Here is a 19,484-nt window from a genome sequence, read left to right as displayed (position 1 = left end):
TCAAGATTTGGCGTCATTACCTCTATGGGGTTCGTTGTACGATTTACATGGACCACAAGAGCTTGAGGTACCTTATGGATCAGCGGAATCTGAACATGAGACAACGTCGGTGGCTTGATGTGGTGAAGGATTATGATTGTGAGATCCTTTACCACCCGGGGAAGGCCAATGTGGTGGCCGATGTGCTTAGCCGCAAGGCAGCATCGATCATGGATGTATGTCTGAGGATGACAGTGGTGACTCCGCTGCTGGAGCGGATTCAGGAGGCTCAAAAGGAGAGGATGAAGGAGTAACATCGGAAGAGTGAGAGGATTGTGGGTCAGATTTCCTCTTTCGACTATGACTGTCGAGGATTGTTGACCCTACACCGTAGGGCGTGGGTACCGTACCATGGAGGCGTGCACCAGGTTCTGATGGGAGAGGTGCACAAATCTTGATTCTCCATTCATCCTGGGGTGACGAAGATGTATAGGGATCTTCGTTTGGATTATTGGTGGCCCTGCATGAAGCAGGATGTAGCCTGGTACGTGGAGCGTTGCTTGACCTGCAGGAAGGTCAAGGCCGAGCACCAAAGACCACATGGTAAGATGCAGCCGTTGGATATCCCGTTGTAGAAATGGGAAGATATTACGATGGATTTTATCACGAAGCTTCCCAGGACCACGCGAGGAATGGATTTGATATGCATCATCGTGGATCGATTGACCAAGAGTGCCCATTTTAATCCGATTCAGGAGAGCATCTCGGACGAGAAGTTGGATGACATCTATATTAGGGAAATAGTGGCGCGACACGGGGTGCCAGTGTCAGTGATTTCAGACAGGGATGTGCGTTTTACTTCCAGGTTTTGGAAGAAGTTTCATGATGAGTTGGGTACTCGTCTGCATTTCAGCACCGCTTTTCACCCGCAGATAGATGGTCAGAGCGACTGGACCATCCAAACGTTAGAGGATATGTTGCGGGCATGTGTTTTGGATTTCGGAGGTAGTTGGGATACCTACCTTCCATTAGCGAAGTTCTCGTATAATAATAGTTATCATGCGAGTATCGATCGTCCCCCCCTTTGAGATGTTGTATGGGAGGAAATGCAGGACCCCGATATGTTGGGGAGAGGTTGGCCAGAAGGTCATGGGGAGCACCGAAGTGGTGATCAAGACGACCGAGAGGATTCAGCAGGTCCGTAGCAGGATTCAGACTACTTAGAGTTGGCAAAAAATTATGCCGACAAGCGCCGATCAAACTTAGAGTTTCAGGTTGGAGACATGGTTCTCCTGAAGGTGTCGCCTTGGAAAGGTGTCATCCGATTCAGGAAGCGGGGCAAGTTAGGCCCCAGGTACATTGGACCGTTCCGGGTATTAGCCCGGGTGGGCAAGGTGACGTATAGGTTGGATCTGCCAGCCGAACTCAGCCAGATCCACAACACTTTACACGTCTCTCAGTTGCGGAAGTGTCTGGTGGACGACTCGGCAGTGGTGCCTTTGGAGGATATTCAGGTCGATGACAACCTGAATTACATCGAGCGGCCTGTGGCTATCCTCGACAGGAAGTCGAAGGATCTGAGGAACAAGAGAGTGGAGTTGGTGAAGGTGGCAGCACCGGAAAGGCTCGGAATGGACTTGCGAGCCGGTGGATGAAATGATGGAGCATCACCCGGAATTGTTCCGGGAACGGGAAGTAGACTTCGAGGACGAAGTCTAAGATAAGTGGGGGAGATTTGTAACACCGGATTCCTGGTACGATTTCTAGTTATGTATTTTTCTCATTTTGCCTTGGACTCAGCAAGTTGGAGGCTCGACTCGCCGAGTAGGAGCGATTTTGGCACGGGATTTAAGTGAGGGACTCGACGAGTCAGGTCCCAGACTCGGCGATTCTGTGCTGGACGAGTAAAACCCTAACCCGGGTGTTTTCACCCCATTTAAACACTCTAACTCAGCCTCCCTTGTCCCTAACACTTCCAGAGAGCTGTAGAGCGAAACCCTAGCCCCCATACTATTCTTGTGAGTGATTTTTGGCTTTGTGAAGGAAGCTTGGAGCTTAGAAGAAGAAGGAGGAGGTTGAAGAGTGCAAGGAGGGGAAGTAGATCTGAAATCTACACTGTGAGAAGCTTCCATTCAGGTAGAAAAGTTCCTACCTTGATCACTAGTTCATTAGATCCCCTTTTTGTCCCTAATTGGTGGTTTTCAAGCCCTAAAACCTCAAACTCCATGTGTTTGTGCTCTATGTTCAGAAAGGACTTCAGATCTGGACCTTATGGACATCTTAAAAGTGTAAAGTCTCTGTGGTTGAAGTGATTGAGGTCCCTATTGAGTGTATGACCTCATAAAGAGCTTGGAATTGCCTTTTGGAGCTCATAGGGCCATGCATGCACGTAAAGTTTGCAACTTTACGTGATAAGCATGCCCAAGGAGCTTAGATCTATGGTTCGAAATCGTTGCGTGTCTCAGATTTGGTCTGTATAGGAGGAGGGTTGAAGGGACTTGGCGAGTTCCAAAGCGGACTCGACGAGTTCTATGAAGATGGTCTTAGACTCGACGAGCTGGATGAACAACTCGGCGAGTCCTATGAAGATTGCCTGGAACTCGACGAGTTGTTCTTCAAACTCGGCGAGTCATATGAACTGTTACTGAGTTAGGAGGGGTTTAAGTGTAGAAGGTCCAACCCTTCGTAGCTGCACGCGGAATTAGCAATTTAACATGTAGCAATAGACCCAGAAACCCAAATCCTCAAGATGGATGCTCTGGTGAGGATTTGGAAGCGAGTAGGAGATCTACTCATGGGACTCGGCGAGTTGTTCTCGGACTCGGCGAGTCGGATCGCGAGTCGGTATAATTGTCCCAAGTAGTGGGTTAAGGGTGACTCAGTGAGTGGGAAGAGGGACTTGATGAGTTAGTGTTGGGATAGTAGGAGAGGGACTCGGCGAGTCCAGTCAACTGGAAGTTTACTTTGACTAAAGAGTTGACCTTGGACCAGGGGTAGGTCAGTCATTTGACCTAAGGGTATTTATGAGTGACTAATCTACGTTTATGGATTTATAGACGGAGGATTACCGGTGCAGCAGTCAGATATCTAGAAAGCAGACTTCAGCAACTAATTTTCAAGGTGAGTTACCTTCCAGTAGCGGTGGGTCTACGGCCACAATGTCGGCCCACCAGTAGGGATCGTATGTTAGATGTTTGTCTTTATGATATTCATCTGTGTTGCTACTGCCTGATATGTTATATGCTAGCATGATAGGATATGTGATAGTGATAGAGTTCGATTGTTAGGACCGAAAGGGTAGGTTAGGCACCCCAGATATGCCTAACAATATTTTTTGATATGTTTAACTACTAGCATGATATGTTATATGAGATAGAGGTAGTAGAAGGGGGAAAGGTCCCCGAGATTCGGTCATTAGGACCGAAGGGTAGGTCGGACACCCCAAATATGTCTGACGATAGATTATGCTATGATATGTGTGATAGTAGTAGTAGGGGTGAAATAGTTCCCGAGGTTCGGTTGTTAGGACCAAAGGGTAGTCAGCACCCCAAAATAGCTCGACATGGGTAGGTCAGCGCCCCAGAATCGCTTGACACGGGTAGGCCAACACCCCAGAATGGCCGTACCAGGTAGGTCGGGCACCCCAGAAATACCTGGCAGTATGTATGTGATATGATTGTATGGTATGTGGTACGATGGGGAGCTCACTAAGCTTTGTGCTTACAGTTTACAGTTTTGTTTTCAAGTACCTCTTCAGCGAAGGGAAAAGAGCTGGCGTGGTAGCGGCACATCATACACACAAAAACATTGGTTTTTCCGCATTATGAGATGTTTTGGGATTATACTCTGACATTATGATTATTTTCATGCTTTGGTTTCCAGACACGAGATATGTTTTATGAATTGATATGTTCAGATGATGTTTTACTACTAAAGTTTTGTTAACCACTTAATTTAAAATGAAAATTTTGGCCTGTATTTTTGGGATGTTACACAAAACCTATCATACAGACCCATAACAGTGCTAAAAGATAGCAGAAACTAGTCTGACTTTTGATTGAATTGAATGGCTGTACAAGATAGAAATTTCGGGTTGTCACACAAGACCAAGGAGTTGAATGAGGAACATATGCGTGAGCTTCTTAGAGTTCTTCGTAAGGAGAAGTTGTATGCCAAGTTCTCCTAGTGTCAGTTCTGGTTACACGAGGTACAATTTTTGGGGCACCTTGTCAACCGAGACGGTATATTGGTCGACCCAGCCAAGATTGAGGCAGTTATGCAGTGGGAATTTTTGAGGTCTCCATCTGGGATTCATAGTTTCCTCGGGCCGGCATGTTATTATCGGAGATTCATCAGGGACTTCTCCAAGATTACGGTTCCTCTCACTAGACTGACTAGGAAGGATACTACCTTCTGTTGGGGGCCTGAGCAGCTGGCAATGTTTGATACTCTTTGGCAGAATCTCTATGAGGCGTCAGTGTTTACCCTTCCTAAAGGAGTTGAGGATTTTGTTGTTTACTGTGACACATTGATCATGGATTTGGGTACATTATTGATGAAGAAGGGGCATGTGATCTCTTACGCTTTGAGGTAATTGAAGTCTCATGAGGTGAATTATCCATCTCATGATTTGGAGCTGTGAGCGGTGGTTTTCGCCCTCAATATTTGGCACCATACATGTATGCGGCATGGTATATTATTTACACGAACCATAAGAGTCTGAGATATCTGATGGATCATCCTAACTTGAATATGAGGCAGCGAAGGTGGCTTGACGTAGTGAAGGACTCCGACTGTGGAATTTTGTATCATCTTGTTAAGGCCAACATGGTGGCCGATGCGCTGAGTCACAAGGTCGTTAGTACTCCAATTCAGGATGTATGTTTGAAGATGGAAGTCTTGACTACAGTTTTGCAGATGATTAGGGTTGTAGAGTCGAAATCCATCAAGGAAGAGAATAAAAAGAGTGAGCGGGTGGTTGGTCAGATATCAACTTTTGATTATGATAGTTGAGGATTATTTACCTACATGGCAGAATTTGGTTTCCTTATTCAGGTGGGACCTGAAATTTTTTATGGATGAGGCACAAAAATCGAGATTTTCAATACATCGGGCGCGACGAAGATGTATCACGATTTGAGACATAGTTATTGGTAGCCATGTATAAAGAGAGACATAGCTTGGTTCGTGGAGTGGTGCTTGACCTTCCGGAAGGTCAAGGCCGAGTATCAGCACCCTCACAGAAAATTGTATCCCTTGGAGGTCCCATTAAGGAAAGGGAGCATACTGCTATGGATTTTATCATGAAGTTACCAAGGACTACAAAGGGTTTTGATGCAATATGGGTGATTGTGGATCATTCGATGAAGTGTTCTCACTTTTTGGTTGTTCGTGAGAGCTCTTCTGTTGAGAAATTGGTAGAGATCTATGTTCGAGAGGTGGTTGCTCGAAATGACGTACCCAGCTCTATCATTTCAGACCAGGATGTTCGTTTCACTTCCATATTTCGGAAGAGGTTCCATGAGGAGTTGGGTACCCGATTGCATTTTAGTACTGCTTATCATCCACAGACAGATGGACAGAGCGAGCGGACCATTCAAACACTTGGGGATATGTTGAGGGCATGCATCATAGATTTCGGTGGGAGCTAGTACTCCTACCTTCCCCTAGCCGAGTTTTCTTACAACAACAACCATCATGCCAACATTGGGATGCCTCCCTTTGAGCTTCTCTATGGGAGGAAGTGTCAGACCATTATATGTTGGGGAGAGGTTGGGCAGAGAGTCATGGGGAGCACAGAGATAGTGCTCAGGAAGACAGATCTTATACAATAGGTCAAACAGAGGTTTCTGATGGCCCAGAGCCGCTAGAAGAGTTATACGAACCGGTGCTGTTCCGAATTGGAGTTTTCAGATCGGGGATCTGGTATTCTTGAAGGTGTCGCCTTAGAATGGCATTATCCGATCCAGGGAGCGAGGCAAATTGGGCCCCAGGTTTATTGGTCCTTTCAAAATTTTGTCTAGGGTAGGCAAGGTGGCCTACCGGTTGGACTTGCCAGAGGAGCCCAGTCAGATGTATTGCACCTTTCAAGTTTCCCAGTTGAGGAAGTGTGTGATCTAAGAGACATCGATAGTACCTTTAGGTGATATTCAGGTTGATGACTGTCTAAGTTATATAAAACGACTGGTAGCGATTTTAGATAGGAACACGAAGACCTTGAGTAACAAGGTGGTGGAATTAGTGAAGGTGAAGTGGCAACACCGAAAGGGCTCTAAGTGGACTTAGGAACCCGAGGAGGAGATGTGTGTCCACTACCCTGACTTGTTTACTGAAGAGGATTTCGAGGATGGAATCTGATTCAATTAGGGGAGAATTGTAACGTCTTTTTTCCAGCTATTCTTTTTTTAAGTGTTAACAATCTTTTTTTTCTTATTGTCGTGGCCACGACTTGGCATCGGAGTACCACAACATGTCACTTGATTAATAAAGAAACACACATTTGCTTTTGGCCACGACGTGACATTATGTTTGCCACGTTGTGTCAGCCGTTTGGGCCTAAAACCCTAATCTTGGGGTTGGTGCCCTATTTAAGGACACTAACTCATAGGGTTGTCTCATTTGGTAGCCTCCACCCTCTGAAAACGAACCCCCATCCAAAACCTAGCCTCCATTTGTGTTTTGAGAGATTGAACTCCACATTTGTGAAGGTTGAAGGAAGAAGGAACTCATGGTGTTGCTTGTGAGTGTGGTTCCAACTTAGATCCATCATCTTCATCTTATTTCTATATAATTGGAGGTCTAAGTCTCTACCTTGATCATTAATTCTCTAGATCTAGTTCTACGTCATTTTATGATCTTTTAGTCCCAAATCTTATTGTTCTTAGCGAGTGAGTGAATACCAGAACCCTTGAGTGCATTTGTTAGCTTCTGGACCTTGAGGTTGGTTGGAAAGTTGGCTTGCATAGCTTATTAAGTGAACCCATGCCTTGTTGTTGTCATTAAGAGCTTAGAATTTGAGATCTTGTCTTAATAGGATGTCTTAATGGATAAAGATGGAAACTTTATCCACAAAGACCATGAGGGGGTCTATATTTTAACGTTTGAGCTGTTGGGATTGAGGCATAACTGATTAATCCATTAAGTTGTTGGTGTCCAGTTCCCACAACGTGGCGATTGGTGTTTCCGCTACCATATCGTTTGGACACTACCATGACATGGGAAGTGATTGATTACCGATTGTTTTGTCTTAGAGTGGCCACGACGTGGAGACTTGTCAAAGCTGACTTTGACCGTTGACTTTTGACCCTGGTTGACTTTTAGTCAACTCAAGGGTTATGGAATGTGGACTAGGTGGGTATTTCCTTATTGTCGAATAGATGTTTCATAGTACCAGTCTTCTTGTGTTAGAGTTGTTGTGCCTTAGCTACTATCTACGAGGTGAGTCTTCTCAGTATACTCATGGGTCGAAGGCATCAATGTCGGCCTACTAAATTGTGTGTGTAGGATGCATGATTTTATGTGACTTGTTGGTATAATTGTATATTGTATTCATGGAGCCGATCTGGGTTGGAGTCATTATGGACTTGGGGTTAATACGGACCCGATGGAGCCGATCTGGGCTCAAAGTCATTATGGACTCAGGGTTGTTATGAACCCGATACAACTATGTGTTGTTATATATATATATATATATATATATATATATATATATATATATATATATATATATAATATGTTTGTGTGTGGTATTGGGGGAAATCACTAAGCTTCATGCTTACAAATGTTGATTTATTGTCTTTCAGGTACTTCGAGATGATTATGGGAAGGTGAAGACTTGATTGTACACATCCACCTGCAGCTTATGTGATTCCGCAAGATTTATACTATGATATTTTTGGTATGACTGCAATTTTGATAATTATGTTCTTTGGCTTGGTTTTTGGAAAAACAATGATTTATACTTATTTAAAAATGAAAATTTTGTTTTGAAAATGCGACGTAACAAGTTGGCATCAGAGCCCTGGTTTGAGGGATTCGGATGACCACTCGTGGGATTCCAGACTCAAACTAGGATCTGAGAAATTTTTTCATACAAACCTTTTTAAGCAGTAAAGAATTTCAAGGAAAAGAAATGAGGAAGCGATACATACAATCAGCCAAAGCTTGAAAGCGATCTCCTAAGATACCCATACTTGTGTTTTGCTATATTTGAGTTATTGCTTGAACTGATAGAAATGCATGTTAGAGATAGTCTAAGGACCCCTCAGGAAGTGCATAACAAAATTGCTTGAATTGTGATGCCTTTTTCCTTGGAGATTACTTGTCTTTCTTTGTGAGAATGGAAATTAAGATTGTTAATGACTTTGTGTATGCTTTAGGGTTGTACATAGTTAGGGTGAATGTTTGGTTTAGCCTTACTGGCTTTTCTTTGTTTGATTGTGGACTTGAGGTAAAATCAATTATTTGATAGTTTATCGAGTCCTGGTTTATGTACAATTGGCATATATGGAGCAATTTGCGAGTTTAGAATAGATTCTTGCGAAGTGAAGTGGTGGTCGAGAAGTAACCTCGAATGAGTATCTAGGTGGTTACTTGGGACCCTTAGGTGTGCATATGCATACACCTAGCTTTTAGTGAGTAGCAACTTAGTGCTTTGGGAGGACAACCTGAATCAACTACGAATAGGTGTGGAAGGTAGTATGGGCTTATGCTACTAAAAGCACAGGATTTGTATGTGATTCAGGAAGAACCTTGTGGCAATAAGGAACTTCTGAGAATGTATTATGTGTGTGTATAATTTAGTCTGGTTTTGACCTTTTCCTAGTGTGTTTCAGTATGGTGATGACGACCCGAGGTTTAGGCTCTAGCAAACCAGATAGGTCGGGTACCAATGATGAGGAGATCCGTATGATCGTTGCTGCAGAGGTGGCTATGGTGATCAAGGAGACTATTCTGGGGATGTTTGGGTCTATCATGACCGCTATGATTGAGTTGTTTTACGAGCGTTATGTTGTCGTCACTGAAGTTGTTGTTGTCACAGCCATTGTAGCTGTTGTTGCGACTAGACCGCATGAGGGTGATTTGATGTTGTACCGGGAGTTTAACAACAAGAAGCCTCCCGATTAATTGGGGATTAATTGTTTAGTGGTCTACAACTGATTGCAATTAGGGAGGTTTGGCAGAAATTGGTCAACTCGGGCTTGACCGTCCTTGGAGCTTCTAGGCGGGAAAAATTAAAAAGAAAATCAAATTTTAAATATTACACCAAAATTACAAAATTTCAAATTTTTAAATTTTCAAATATTCAATTTTTCAAATGTTATATAAAATATTTCATATTTTCCGATTTTCAAAATTTTAAATGTTCAAATATTTATTTTCTTAGGATATATTAACTTTTTAAAGAATTTTTTAATAATTAGGGTCCCCAACTAGATTGCTTAACCCCTTAACCCCAGTCGACCGCCGAATATTTTTTACAACCTTGATCTATTGTAAGTTTACAATAAAGTTATCAGAAACATCAATACACAATTCACTATATATTAAAAATAAGAATAAGAAAATATCGGTATTTTGAATAATACGACGAAAAAGTATGTACAGGCTTCTTAAAACTTATAAATAAAGTCCAATGATTTCATGTATCTTAAATTCAAAATTTTGATGTAAAAATTCGAACAATAAGAGTCCATAGTTAAACAAATATTTCTATGAGTTATAAGTTAACTTGAGCATAATATACATTATGTATACTATCTACAAATTCATTTTGAATATGGATCGTTTAAATTGAAAGTGAAAATTACACATGGACATCTAAAGGTTCACAAAATATTACTCAAAATTCTAGAATTTTAAATGATGTTATTCAAGATAATGTATATAGTATTGTACATAGTATATGATTGTGATATATATATATATATATATATATATATATATATATATATATATATATCGATACTGATTCCGACGGGTACCCAGCGGCTAATGGTTCTGTAAAAATGAGAACCGAAACAAGAACCGCCAGTTACGAGAAAGTTCTGGTTTCAAAAGCGAGTACCATGTTCTGCTACTCATCCATATTTTTGTTGTTTCTGCACATTAGATAACCTTTTGGGAAAATATCATAACTTCATCTATAAAACTCCAAAAGACTGTCGTTTTTATTGGAAACAATACATCAAGAGTTTTCCAAGCAAATAAAATACACAATTTTTTTTACTTTTGGATTGTTCCAGACTTCTCATTGAAGTTAGTCCAAAAATATTTTTTCAGATCAGCGAACATTTTTTTTATACACTAGACATCTTGTGGTAAAAACGTTATAACTCTCTCTACAAAACTCCAAAATACTGACTATTTTTCAATTGGAACTAGACATCCAAAGCTTTTAAATCATATAAGATAAAAAAAATTACTTCTACATTATTCCATAACTTTTGTTGAAGTTGGTCAAAAAACACACGAAAATTGAATTTTATTAAAACTGTTGATTCTAAACAAAATCTCAACTAATTACAGGACCTATAACATTAAAATAATTCATATATAACTTATTAACACAAAATAAATTCAATAAATGCATAGAAGATCTTCGGAGAGTTGGGAAACCTGAAAGCTTGGTCAAATTTATTGGTGATTTTAGTGTTATCAATATATTTTAGTCTAGTTATTATCAATATTGGGATATGTTGAGTTTTATTTACTCGTCGAGACTAGAGGTGCATGGTGCACTCTTTGAGTGATAAATGTGAGCTCGAGAATACAAGGGTCCAGGACAACACCTCTGGGTACGGGGAATCATAGGGCAACAACCCTAGCGAGGTCTAAGGCAGTGCCCCTTTCGAGCTCCAAGGGGCAATGCCCCCAACGATGGTTCTGCTAAATAGATATTTATATCAAGAAATAGTCTGGACATGTATTTTTCCGCAAAAACCTATTGATAACATTATGATGATGTAGACATCAGGTATGTCCAATAACTACCCTTTGATGACATCATCATGATGTAGGCACCGGATGATGTCAGAAACACCTCTAGATATATAATTTCTGCATCACATTTTTTGTCAAACATTATTCAACGGTTATCTTTTTTTGTTTCCCTTCAACAACAACAAACAACAAATGACATGTTCAAAATTACATGGATCATGACCAAAATAAATATTTATTACTTATGATAAAAATAATGCATATTAAAATCAAAAACACAAACCAAGATAAATATAACAAAGACTTAAATGATGAACAAAATGGTGATGATGTCTCATTTATACACACAGAAATTGTATGTTACATAGGAATTCAATAAGCACGGAGTATCAAAAGTTGTCATGAAACGGTCAAAATACATCCGGTAACCACAACCAAACTAATAGTTTTTCACAATTGAACGTCACATAAAAAACGAAGGCCTCCTAGAAGTCATTATTCTCGAATTGAGCTTAATATGACAAGTCATGTGACTTACAAACTCTCTCGTTGCGATAAATAAACAAAAGTCCTTTTAAATTATATAGAATATAAATGTTTCAATTTGGTATAATTTTTCATTAATATGTGATATAAAATGCACCTTCTATCGATGTACTATTTATTTCTCCTGTGAAAATAAAATTGATAAACTAATATATTTGTTTTGTTTCTTTTAAACGACGAATATATACTATTAACAAACACAAACCGAGCAGAAAGCTATCTTGATAAGAATATAAGTCTAAGGCTATGTTTGGTGTACTAGCTGATAGCTGAAAAACTAACTGATAAAAATTGACGTTTGGTAAAACTAGCTGAAATATATAAAATTACACAAAATGACATTTAAGAGTATTTGTTTCTATAATTAATGAAGGGGTATATTTGGAAAATTTTAAAAAAAAACTTTTAAAAAGTTAGTCTAAGTAGCTTTTCAAAAAGCTAGTTTATAAGTTATTTTTTGACTTGTCAAATATGACAACATAAAAAATCTCGAAAAATAAACTAACCTATCAGCTAGCTATGACGCGCCAAACACAGTCTAATATATAATTATCATTAAGACATTAACCCTACTTATTATTTTTAGGCATCAACATCGGATTTGATGCACTTTATTTAGGGATTAGAAGAACATTAATTTGGTTCGAATATTCATGAACAAGTGACCCAAACTCCAAGTCCTAACTTCTAACTATAATCTTTAATTTGCCACGCTATTCAAGTCAACCATTGTTACATTAAGTTCGCTTCTAATTATTTTTAAAATTATTTAACTAAAAATTATAATATTATAATGCAACAAAAGCATGAAAATTGGTCTTTTGGGTACGAAGTCAAAGGAAAAAAATAATCTACACGATATGTACTAAAAATAAAGTCCCAGTACATACTATCAATCTATAAATGGAAACGACAATATTTGTATACTGTATACTATACTTTTTTTTAATATTATGATGTAACTTTGCTTAAAAGCAATGTCAAGATGGTTACAACCATAATACGAGAATAGTATTAGGAAGGTCATAAATTTGTCATGATGAAGGTGGTATCACGATTGGTGACTTATTAAAAAGTCTTTGCACCCTTTCTTTTTATTAAAAAATTCTATTTTGTTCTTGAATCTTGAACATAAACAATAGCTTTGAGATAATTATAGTATATAAATTGAAAATGACACAAAGATAATAACAACTACTATATAGTATATACTCAACTCATATTTCCTGTGTATTTGATTTGTCATTCAAAAAAAGTTGATTTTTTTTAATAATGTGTAGAACTACATAATTTTGGTAAAATATAACAAAAAAATAAAATCGATAATAAAACATAAATGAAGTTGATATTTTTTATTCATCAATAAATAAAGGAAAGAATAAAAAAATAGTGTTTACGTGGCGAAATTTAAGGAAAGAGAAAGACAAAAATACAAGATCCAGGGGGGGAAATGAATAAAAAAAAGTACACATGAATTACGAAACGGTTACATGAATCTCATGTTTTCCTCCATCCATATTCCACTTATTATTTTAATGAAATATTATTTTCATATTTTGTATTTTAGCATAACATAGATATAAAAAGAAACTGATTTCAAAAATATAAAGTCAAGAAAGAAAGAAAAGCATGTATGTATAAGGGGAAGGGGGAAGAGAGCGTGGGGTTGTGCTTCTTACTTCACTCTTCACACCAAACAAACCCCACTCAACACAACAATCATCAATCATCATTCATCATGAAACATCCTCTGCACTACACCCACCACTCCTAAAAAGCAACAATCCAAATCCCTTAAATTTACTACCTTTTCTTACTCGAATCCACCATTAACACTCTCTCAACAATCATGGACCACCGTCCTCCGCCGTATCTCCCTCTCATTTTCCTTCTATTCTTCCTAATCTCCGCCGCAGCTCTTCCTTCCGAGCTTCTTTCGCTTCTCGCTCTAAAATCATCTCTAAAAGATCCTCTCGATACACTCCATGACTGGGAGTGGGATCCATCTAAACCTGGAACTCAGTGCTCGTGGTCCGGTGTCCAATGTGACCCGAAAACAAACCGGATTAATTCGTTGGACATCTCTAACCGGAATCTCTCCGGGACGATACCACCGGAGATCAGATACTTAACCAGCTTACGTTATTTAAATATCAGTGTGAACCAATTTGCCGGACCTCTCCCTGTCGCAATCTTCGAGTTGTCATCTCTTCAAACTCTTGACGTTAATCACAATCTTTTCAGTTCAGTGTTTCCGTCAGGAATTTCGAAATTGAAGCATCTTACATTCTTCGATGCTTACAGTAACAGCTTCACGGGGCCATTGCCGACGGAGTTTGTTCGGTTGAGGTTACTCGAACATCTTAATCTCGGTGGAAGCTACTTTGATGGTGAGATTCCTAAGAGTTATGGTGGGTTTGAAAGATTGAAGTTCTTACATCTCGCTGGAAACAGCCTTCGAGGTCAAATTCCAGCCGAGTTAGGAGTTTTAACGTCGCTCGAGCATTTAGAAATTGGATACAATGCGTTCTCCGGTGGAGTTCCGATGCAGTTTGGTTTGATGTCTAATTTGACATTACTTGACGTTTCTAGCGCCAGTCTTTCTGGTGAGTTTCCGATTGGTGTTACAAACTTGACGAAGCTGGAGACATTGTTAATTTTCAAAAATAATCTTCACGGCGAAATTCCGGCGGCCATCGGCAAATTGCAATCAGTCGAGATTCTAGATTTGTCGAATAATAACTTTTCAGGGAGAATACCGGAGGAAATTTCATTGCTGAGGAATCTTGCGGAATTGAGTCTAATGAACAATAGACTTACCGGAAGCATTCCTGAAGGAGTAGGCGAGCTTCCGAAGCTCGAGTATCTGTTTCTATGGAATAATTCTCTCACCGGAATTCTGCCACAGAAGTTAGGCTTAAATTCAAGGTTACAGAGACTCGACGTCTCTTCTAATTCTCTCTCCGGTCCAATTCCACCGAATCTCTGTCTGGGCAACAATCTATTGAAACTCATTCTCTTTTCAAACAAGTTTTCCGGCGAGCTTCCACCTTCTCTGGCGAATTGCACTTCGTTGTACAGGTTCCGTATCCAATATAACAGATTGAACGGACCAATTCCCATCGGATTTGGGAGTTTACCTAACATCTCTTTCATGGATATGAGCGAGAACAATTTCTCGGGACCATTTCCGGGGGATTTACTCAATGCACCTAAACTAGAGTATCTAAATGTATCAGAAAATTCGTTCGACAGCACGTTGCCAGAAAATATCTGGAAAGCTCCAAGTTTACAGATATTTTCTGCAAGTTACAGTAAATTCAAAGGGGACATCCCACAATTTAAAGGCTGTGAAAACTTCTACAAGATCGAGATGGAAGGGAACGAATTGAGTGGTAGCATTCCTTGGGATATCGATCACTGTGTGAAGCTAATTTCTCTCAACTTACAACGTAATTCAATTTCCGGCATCATTCCATGGGAAATTTCGTCTCTTCCTTCCATAACCGAAGTTGATTTATCGCATAATCTTCTTACCGGTACTATTCCTTCTGTTTTCGGAAATTGCAGTACATTAGAAGGTTTCAACGTTTCCTATAACCAGCTAACCGGACCGGTCCCTGCATCTGGAGTTGCATTTTCAAGCCTGCATCCTTCTTCATTCGCCGGAAACGAAGGACTTTGCGGCGGAGTCATTCGTAAACCCTGCCGGACAGAAACTGAACCGGAGACAAAATCACAACACCCCAAAAAAACCGCCGGAGCCACCCTGTGGATCGTCGCCGCAGCATTTGGCGTCGGTCTCTTCATCCTCGTCGCCGGAATCCGATGCTTCCGTGCAACCTACCAACAACGATCTGTGGTGGAGGAAACGGAAACGGGGCCGTGGAAACTAACTGCTTTTCAACGCTTGAACTTCACAGCTGATGACGTGGCAGAGAGCTTGTCGATGACAGGTAAAATCATAGGGACGGGATCCACAGGGACGGTGTACAAAACAGAGATGCCAGGGGGCGAGATCATAGCCGTTAAAAAGTTACGCGGAAAGCACAAGGAGACAATCAGATTAAGGAAAGGTGTGTTGGCTGAGGTGGAGGTGTTGGGTAACGTGAGGCATAGGAATATAGTGAGATTGTTAGGGTGTTGCAGCAACAGGGAATGTACCATGCTCCTCTATGAGTATATGCCTAATGGAAGTTTAGATGATCTACTTCATGGAAAAAACAAATGTGACAATTTGGTAGGGGATTGGTTCACAAGGTACAAGATCGCGTTGGGGGTGGCACAGGGGATCTGCTACCTCCATCATGATTGCGATCCAGTGGTTGTACACCGTGATTTGAAGCCGTCCAATATTTTATTGGATGGCGAGATGGAGGTAAGGGTGGCAGACTTTGGTGTGGCCAAGTTGATCCATTGTAACGAATCAATGTCCGTGATTGCAGGGTCCTACGGCTATATAGCCCCTGGTAATGTGTCTCTAATATTTTCTTTAATTAAGTCTTGTATGGATAAATTGTTGATGTTATTTGTTTCATTTATTTTGTGTAGAATATGCTTACACTTTACAAGTCGATGAGAAAAGTGACATATACAGTTTTGGGGTATTGTTAATGGAACTCATAAGCGGAAGGAGATCGGTTGAGTCAGAATTTGGGGAGGGTAATAGCATTGTGGATTGGGTGAGGTCGAAAATCAAGAGCAAAGAGGGTGCAAAGGAGGTGTTAGATAAAAATGCGGGCAGTTCATGTAGTTCAGTAAGGGAGGAAATGATGTGCCTATTAAAGATAGCGTTGTTATGTACAAGTAGAAACCCGCCGGATAGACCTTCGATGAGAGATGTGGTGTCCATGTTGCAAGAAGCCAAACCCAAGAGGAAATCACCAGATGACGGTGTTAGAGTGGTGGTTAATGGTGGTGGTAAACCTCCGGTACAAAAGTCTAGTGGTTGAATGTTAATAAAATTTCTTCTTTCTTTGTTCTAAGGGGTGGGGATTGGTTTGGTATAGAAGTATTCTTTTTCTTTTTCAAGTGTCAATGAAAAATCGATGTGTTTTGAGTCTCTTAATTAAGGAAAGAATGAATCTATGGTATCTTAATGTTATTTTAGTCTCTTTTTTGTTCGTACCTTTAAAAAATAAAATATGGAGGAGAAAAGCTCACCAAATATTTATGTTTTTAAAAAATCAATCGTCATAAGTATGTAAGAAACTCCTTTCATGTCTCGATTTGATAGATTATTTGCTCTGGAGTTGAGTGAAGAGTATTTTGTTCCTCAAATGTGGGGTACGATGGGAGCGTGGAGTTGGCGTCGAGCAGAGGTGGAGATGAACATGTGCAACTTGATGAGTTGAGGAGGATTTTTTATGATGTAGTTCTTTCATGTGACAAAGATAAAATGGTGGTGGGTATTAGAAGGTTTGATTGACTTTACAATTTTCGATATTAGAAAATAATTTGATCAAATATTTCTTCCGAATGTGGTTAGACCTACTAGATGGAATCAGTATATCCCTAGGAAGGTTAATATATGTATGTGATGTGCCTTGTTGGATCGTCTTCCTACGAGATGGACTCTAAGTTGTAAAGGGGTTTAAATGACTTCTTTATTATGTCTTATTTAAAGTTTATCATGTTTTTGTTTCTTGTGAATTTGTTGTGAGTATTTGGCGAAAGGTCTTTTGTTGGCTTGATATGGTGCACTAGAATTGGCAGACATTTGTTGATATTGCTATTTGGTTGGAGTCGGTTTTAAGAGTTGCCAAGACAAGGTGTAACATACATAAAATCATGAAAAAATTAAACTTTTTGACAAACCCGAAAACCATCATTGTTTACAAATTGTTTTCAAAATGAGTTCAATATCATAGTAATCCCAAAATCATAAACAAAACATGAGGAGGTGCACGATCAAGCTTTTGCCTTCCCACAAACATCTGAGGTACCTGAAACATAACCCAAAACTGTAAGCCCAAAGCTAACTGAGTTTCCCCCAAAATACCAATACATAGAAAATAACACAAGCATAGTAACAACATACTATGGGCCCAATCAACCATCGGGTGGAATGTCAACATATTATGAGTCCAATCAACCATCAGGTTGGAATACCCCAGGCCCCTCAACCATCGGGTTGGAATGCCAACATACTTTGGGTCCAATCATCCTCAGGATGGAATACCTTAGGCTCTCAACCATCGGGTTGGAATTCCCCCGGCCTGTTGGCTTACGCACAAAGTAGTGAATCCTCAGCCACCGACCAACCATGTGCACATATAACAGATAATCATGTAACATTATATAGCCAGACATACAGATCTACAGATCACGAAACATAGCAACATCCTAACTACCAGGATACTGATCTAACAGATCATAACAATACAATATCATGCAAAACATTATATCAATCCAATGGGTTGGCATTGGTGCCTTTGACCCACAAGTACAGTGAGGACAACTCACCTCACAAACAACACATAACTGATAAGGTCCGACTCCGAATCTCAGCTCTCAACTCAAATGCCTACAACCATCAAATGACCAATTCCATCAAAACCCAGAATACCCAAAATACCCTCAAGGTCAAACTTGGTCAAATTTGAAGTCAATAGTCAAGGTCAGCGACCTGGGTTGGCCTAACACGTCGTGTTCCCTTTTTACCACGCTGTGTTCCGCGAACAATTCAACAGACGGGAAAACTTCAGCCAACACGCAGTGTTCGCCAAATTCCCAACAGCTTAAGATATTCAGCTTCCTTTTCGACTCCAAGAGCTCCAAGGTTCAGATCTGGACTACGAATGAGGTTAGGAAGGATAAAGTTTCCAACTTTATCCTTTGGGATCGCAAAAGGGTCCAATAATCCAAACTACATGCTTAACCATACAAGGGCTTAACCATAAAGTCCTCAATCCTTAAGATCCAAGGTCCCTTCCTTCCAGAAGCAGTTCAACCACCTAAACCATTCCAAAGATTCGTGGTTTTTAAGACATGCATGTCTTGAACCCATATTAGGTCAGAAAGGGAATTCATGACTTACTTTCTTTGCATGGCATCAAAACTATGGTTGAAACTAGGTCCATGCCACTACAAGTCTCCTTGGCCTGGATATTCATAAAGTTGCAAACTTTATTAGATCCCTTCCATGCATCAACCCATAACAAAGAGAAAATGGGACATATCTCAAGATTTAGTGACTATGAGTGATAAAAATCGAGACTTGGACACTTACAATGGTCCAGGAGAGTGCTACACTAAAGTATGATGCTTACTAGTTGAATCCTTGCTTCCTTCACCTTCTTCCTTCAAACACTAACTATATTCACAAATGGGAGAGGAAAAGGTTAGGGTTTCTTCTTGAGCTTGAGAGGGGAGATGGAGGCTGAGGGTTGACAAACCCTAGCCCCCATGTTCCATAAATAGGGGAATAAACCCCAAAATATTAGGGTTTCACACACAGCGGTCAAAACATCGTGCCCAGAGGAAAAACACATCGTGTTGTTCTGCCATAACACGCATCTTTTAATGTTTAGACACGTCGTGTTGGTGCCTCCAACTTGTTGTGTCTAAACCCCAAGATTACAACCACTAGACCAATTATCATGACATGAAAGAGTTAGAAGTACCTGAACATTAGGGTGTTAAAATTCTACCCCACTTGAACTAGACTTTGTCCTCGAAGTCTGTTGCGGCGAACAAATCCGGATAATGCTTCCACATCTCAGCCTTCGGCTCCTAGGTCCACTCAGAGCCCCTCCGATGCTGCCATCGTACCTTTACCAAAGGTACTTCCTTGCTATGCAGTTCCTCATGGAACTTCTGCCAAAAACGGGAGGTGAACCGAACATCACGGTCTGAAACAATGGAGACCAGAACCCTATGATGAGAAACGATCCCGTGAATATACACATCGGCCAACTTCTCGGCCGAAGAACTCTCCTGAATCGACAGGAAATGGGCACTCTTGGTCAATCGATCCACGATGACCCAAATAGCATCGAAACCCTTTGTCGTCTTTG

At 40.3% G+C, this 19,484-nt stretch overlaps 1 protein-coding gene across 1 annotated transcript; it reads left to right on the top strand.

The window, feature by feature from the left end:
* Positions 1–13,089: 13,089 nt before the first annotated feature.
* LOC111904057 (leucine-rich repeat receptor-like protein kinase TDR) lies at positions 13,090–16,570 on the top strand. The gene is made up of 2 exons (XM_023899836.3): positions 13,090–15,935; positions 16,018–16,570. Exons 1-2 carry the CDS (start codon positions 13,316–13,318, stop codon positions 16,416–16,418), a joined length of 3,021 nt encoding a protein of 1,006 aa, XP_023755604.1. The 5' UTR covers positions 13,090–13,315; the 3' UTR covers positions 16,419–16,570.
* Positions 16,571–19,484: the final 2,914 nt, after the last annotated feature.

The sequence above is a fragment of the Lactuca sativa genome, chromosome 8 (assembly GCF_002870075.4).
Source record: "Lactuca sativa cultivar Salinas chromosome 8, Lsat_Salinas_v11, whole genome shotgun sequence".
Taxonomy (NCBI): Eukaryota; Viridiplantae; Streptophyta; class Magnoliopsida; order Asterales; family Asteraceae; genus Lactuca; species Lactuca sativa.
Note: the sequence above shows the minus strand (reverse complement) of the source record. Positions and strands in the feature narration are given on the sequence as shown.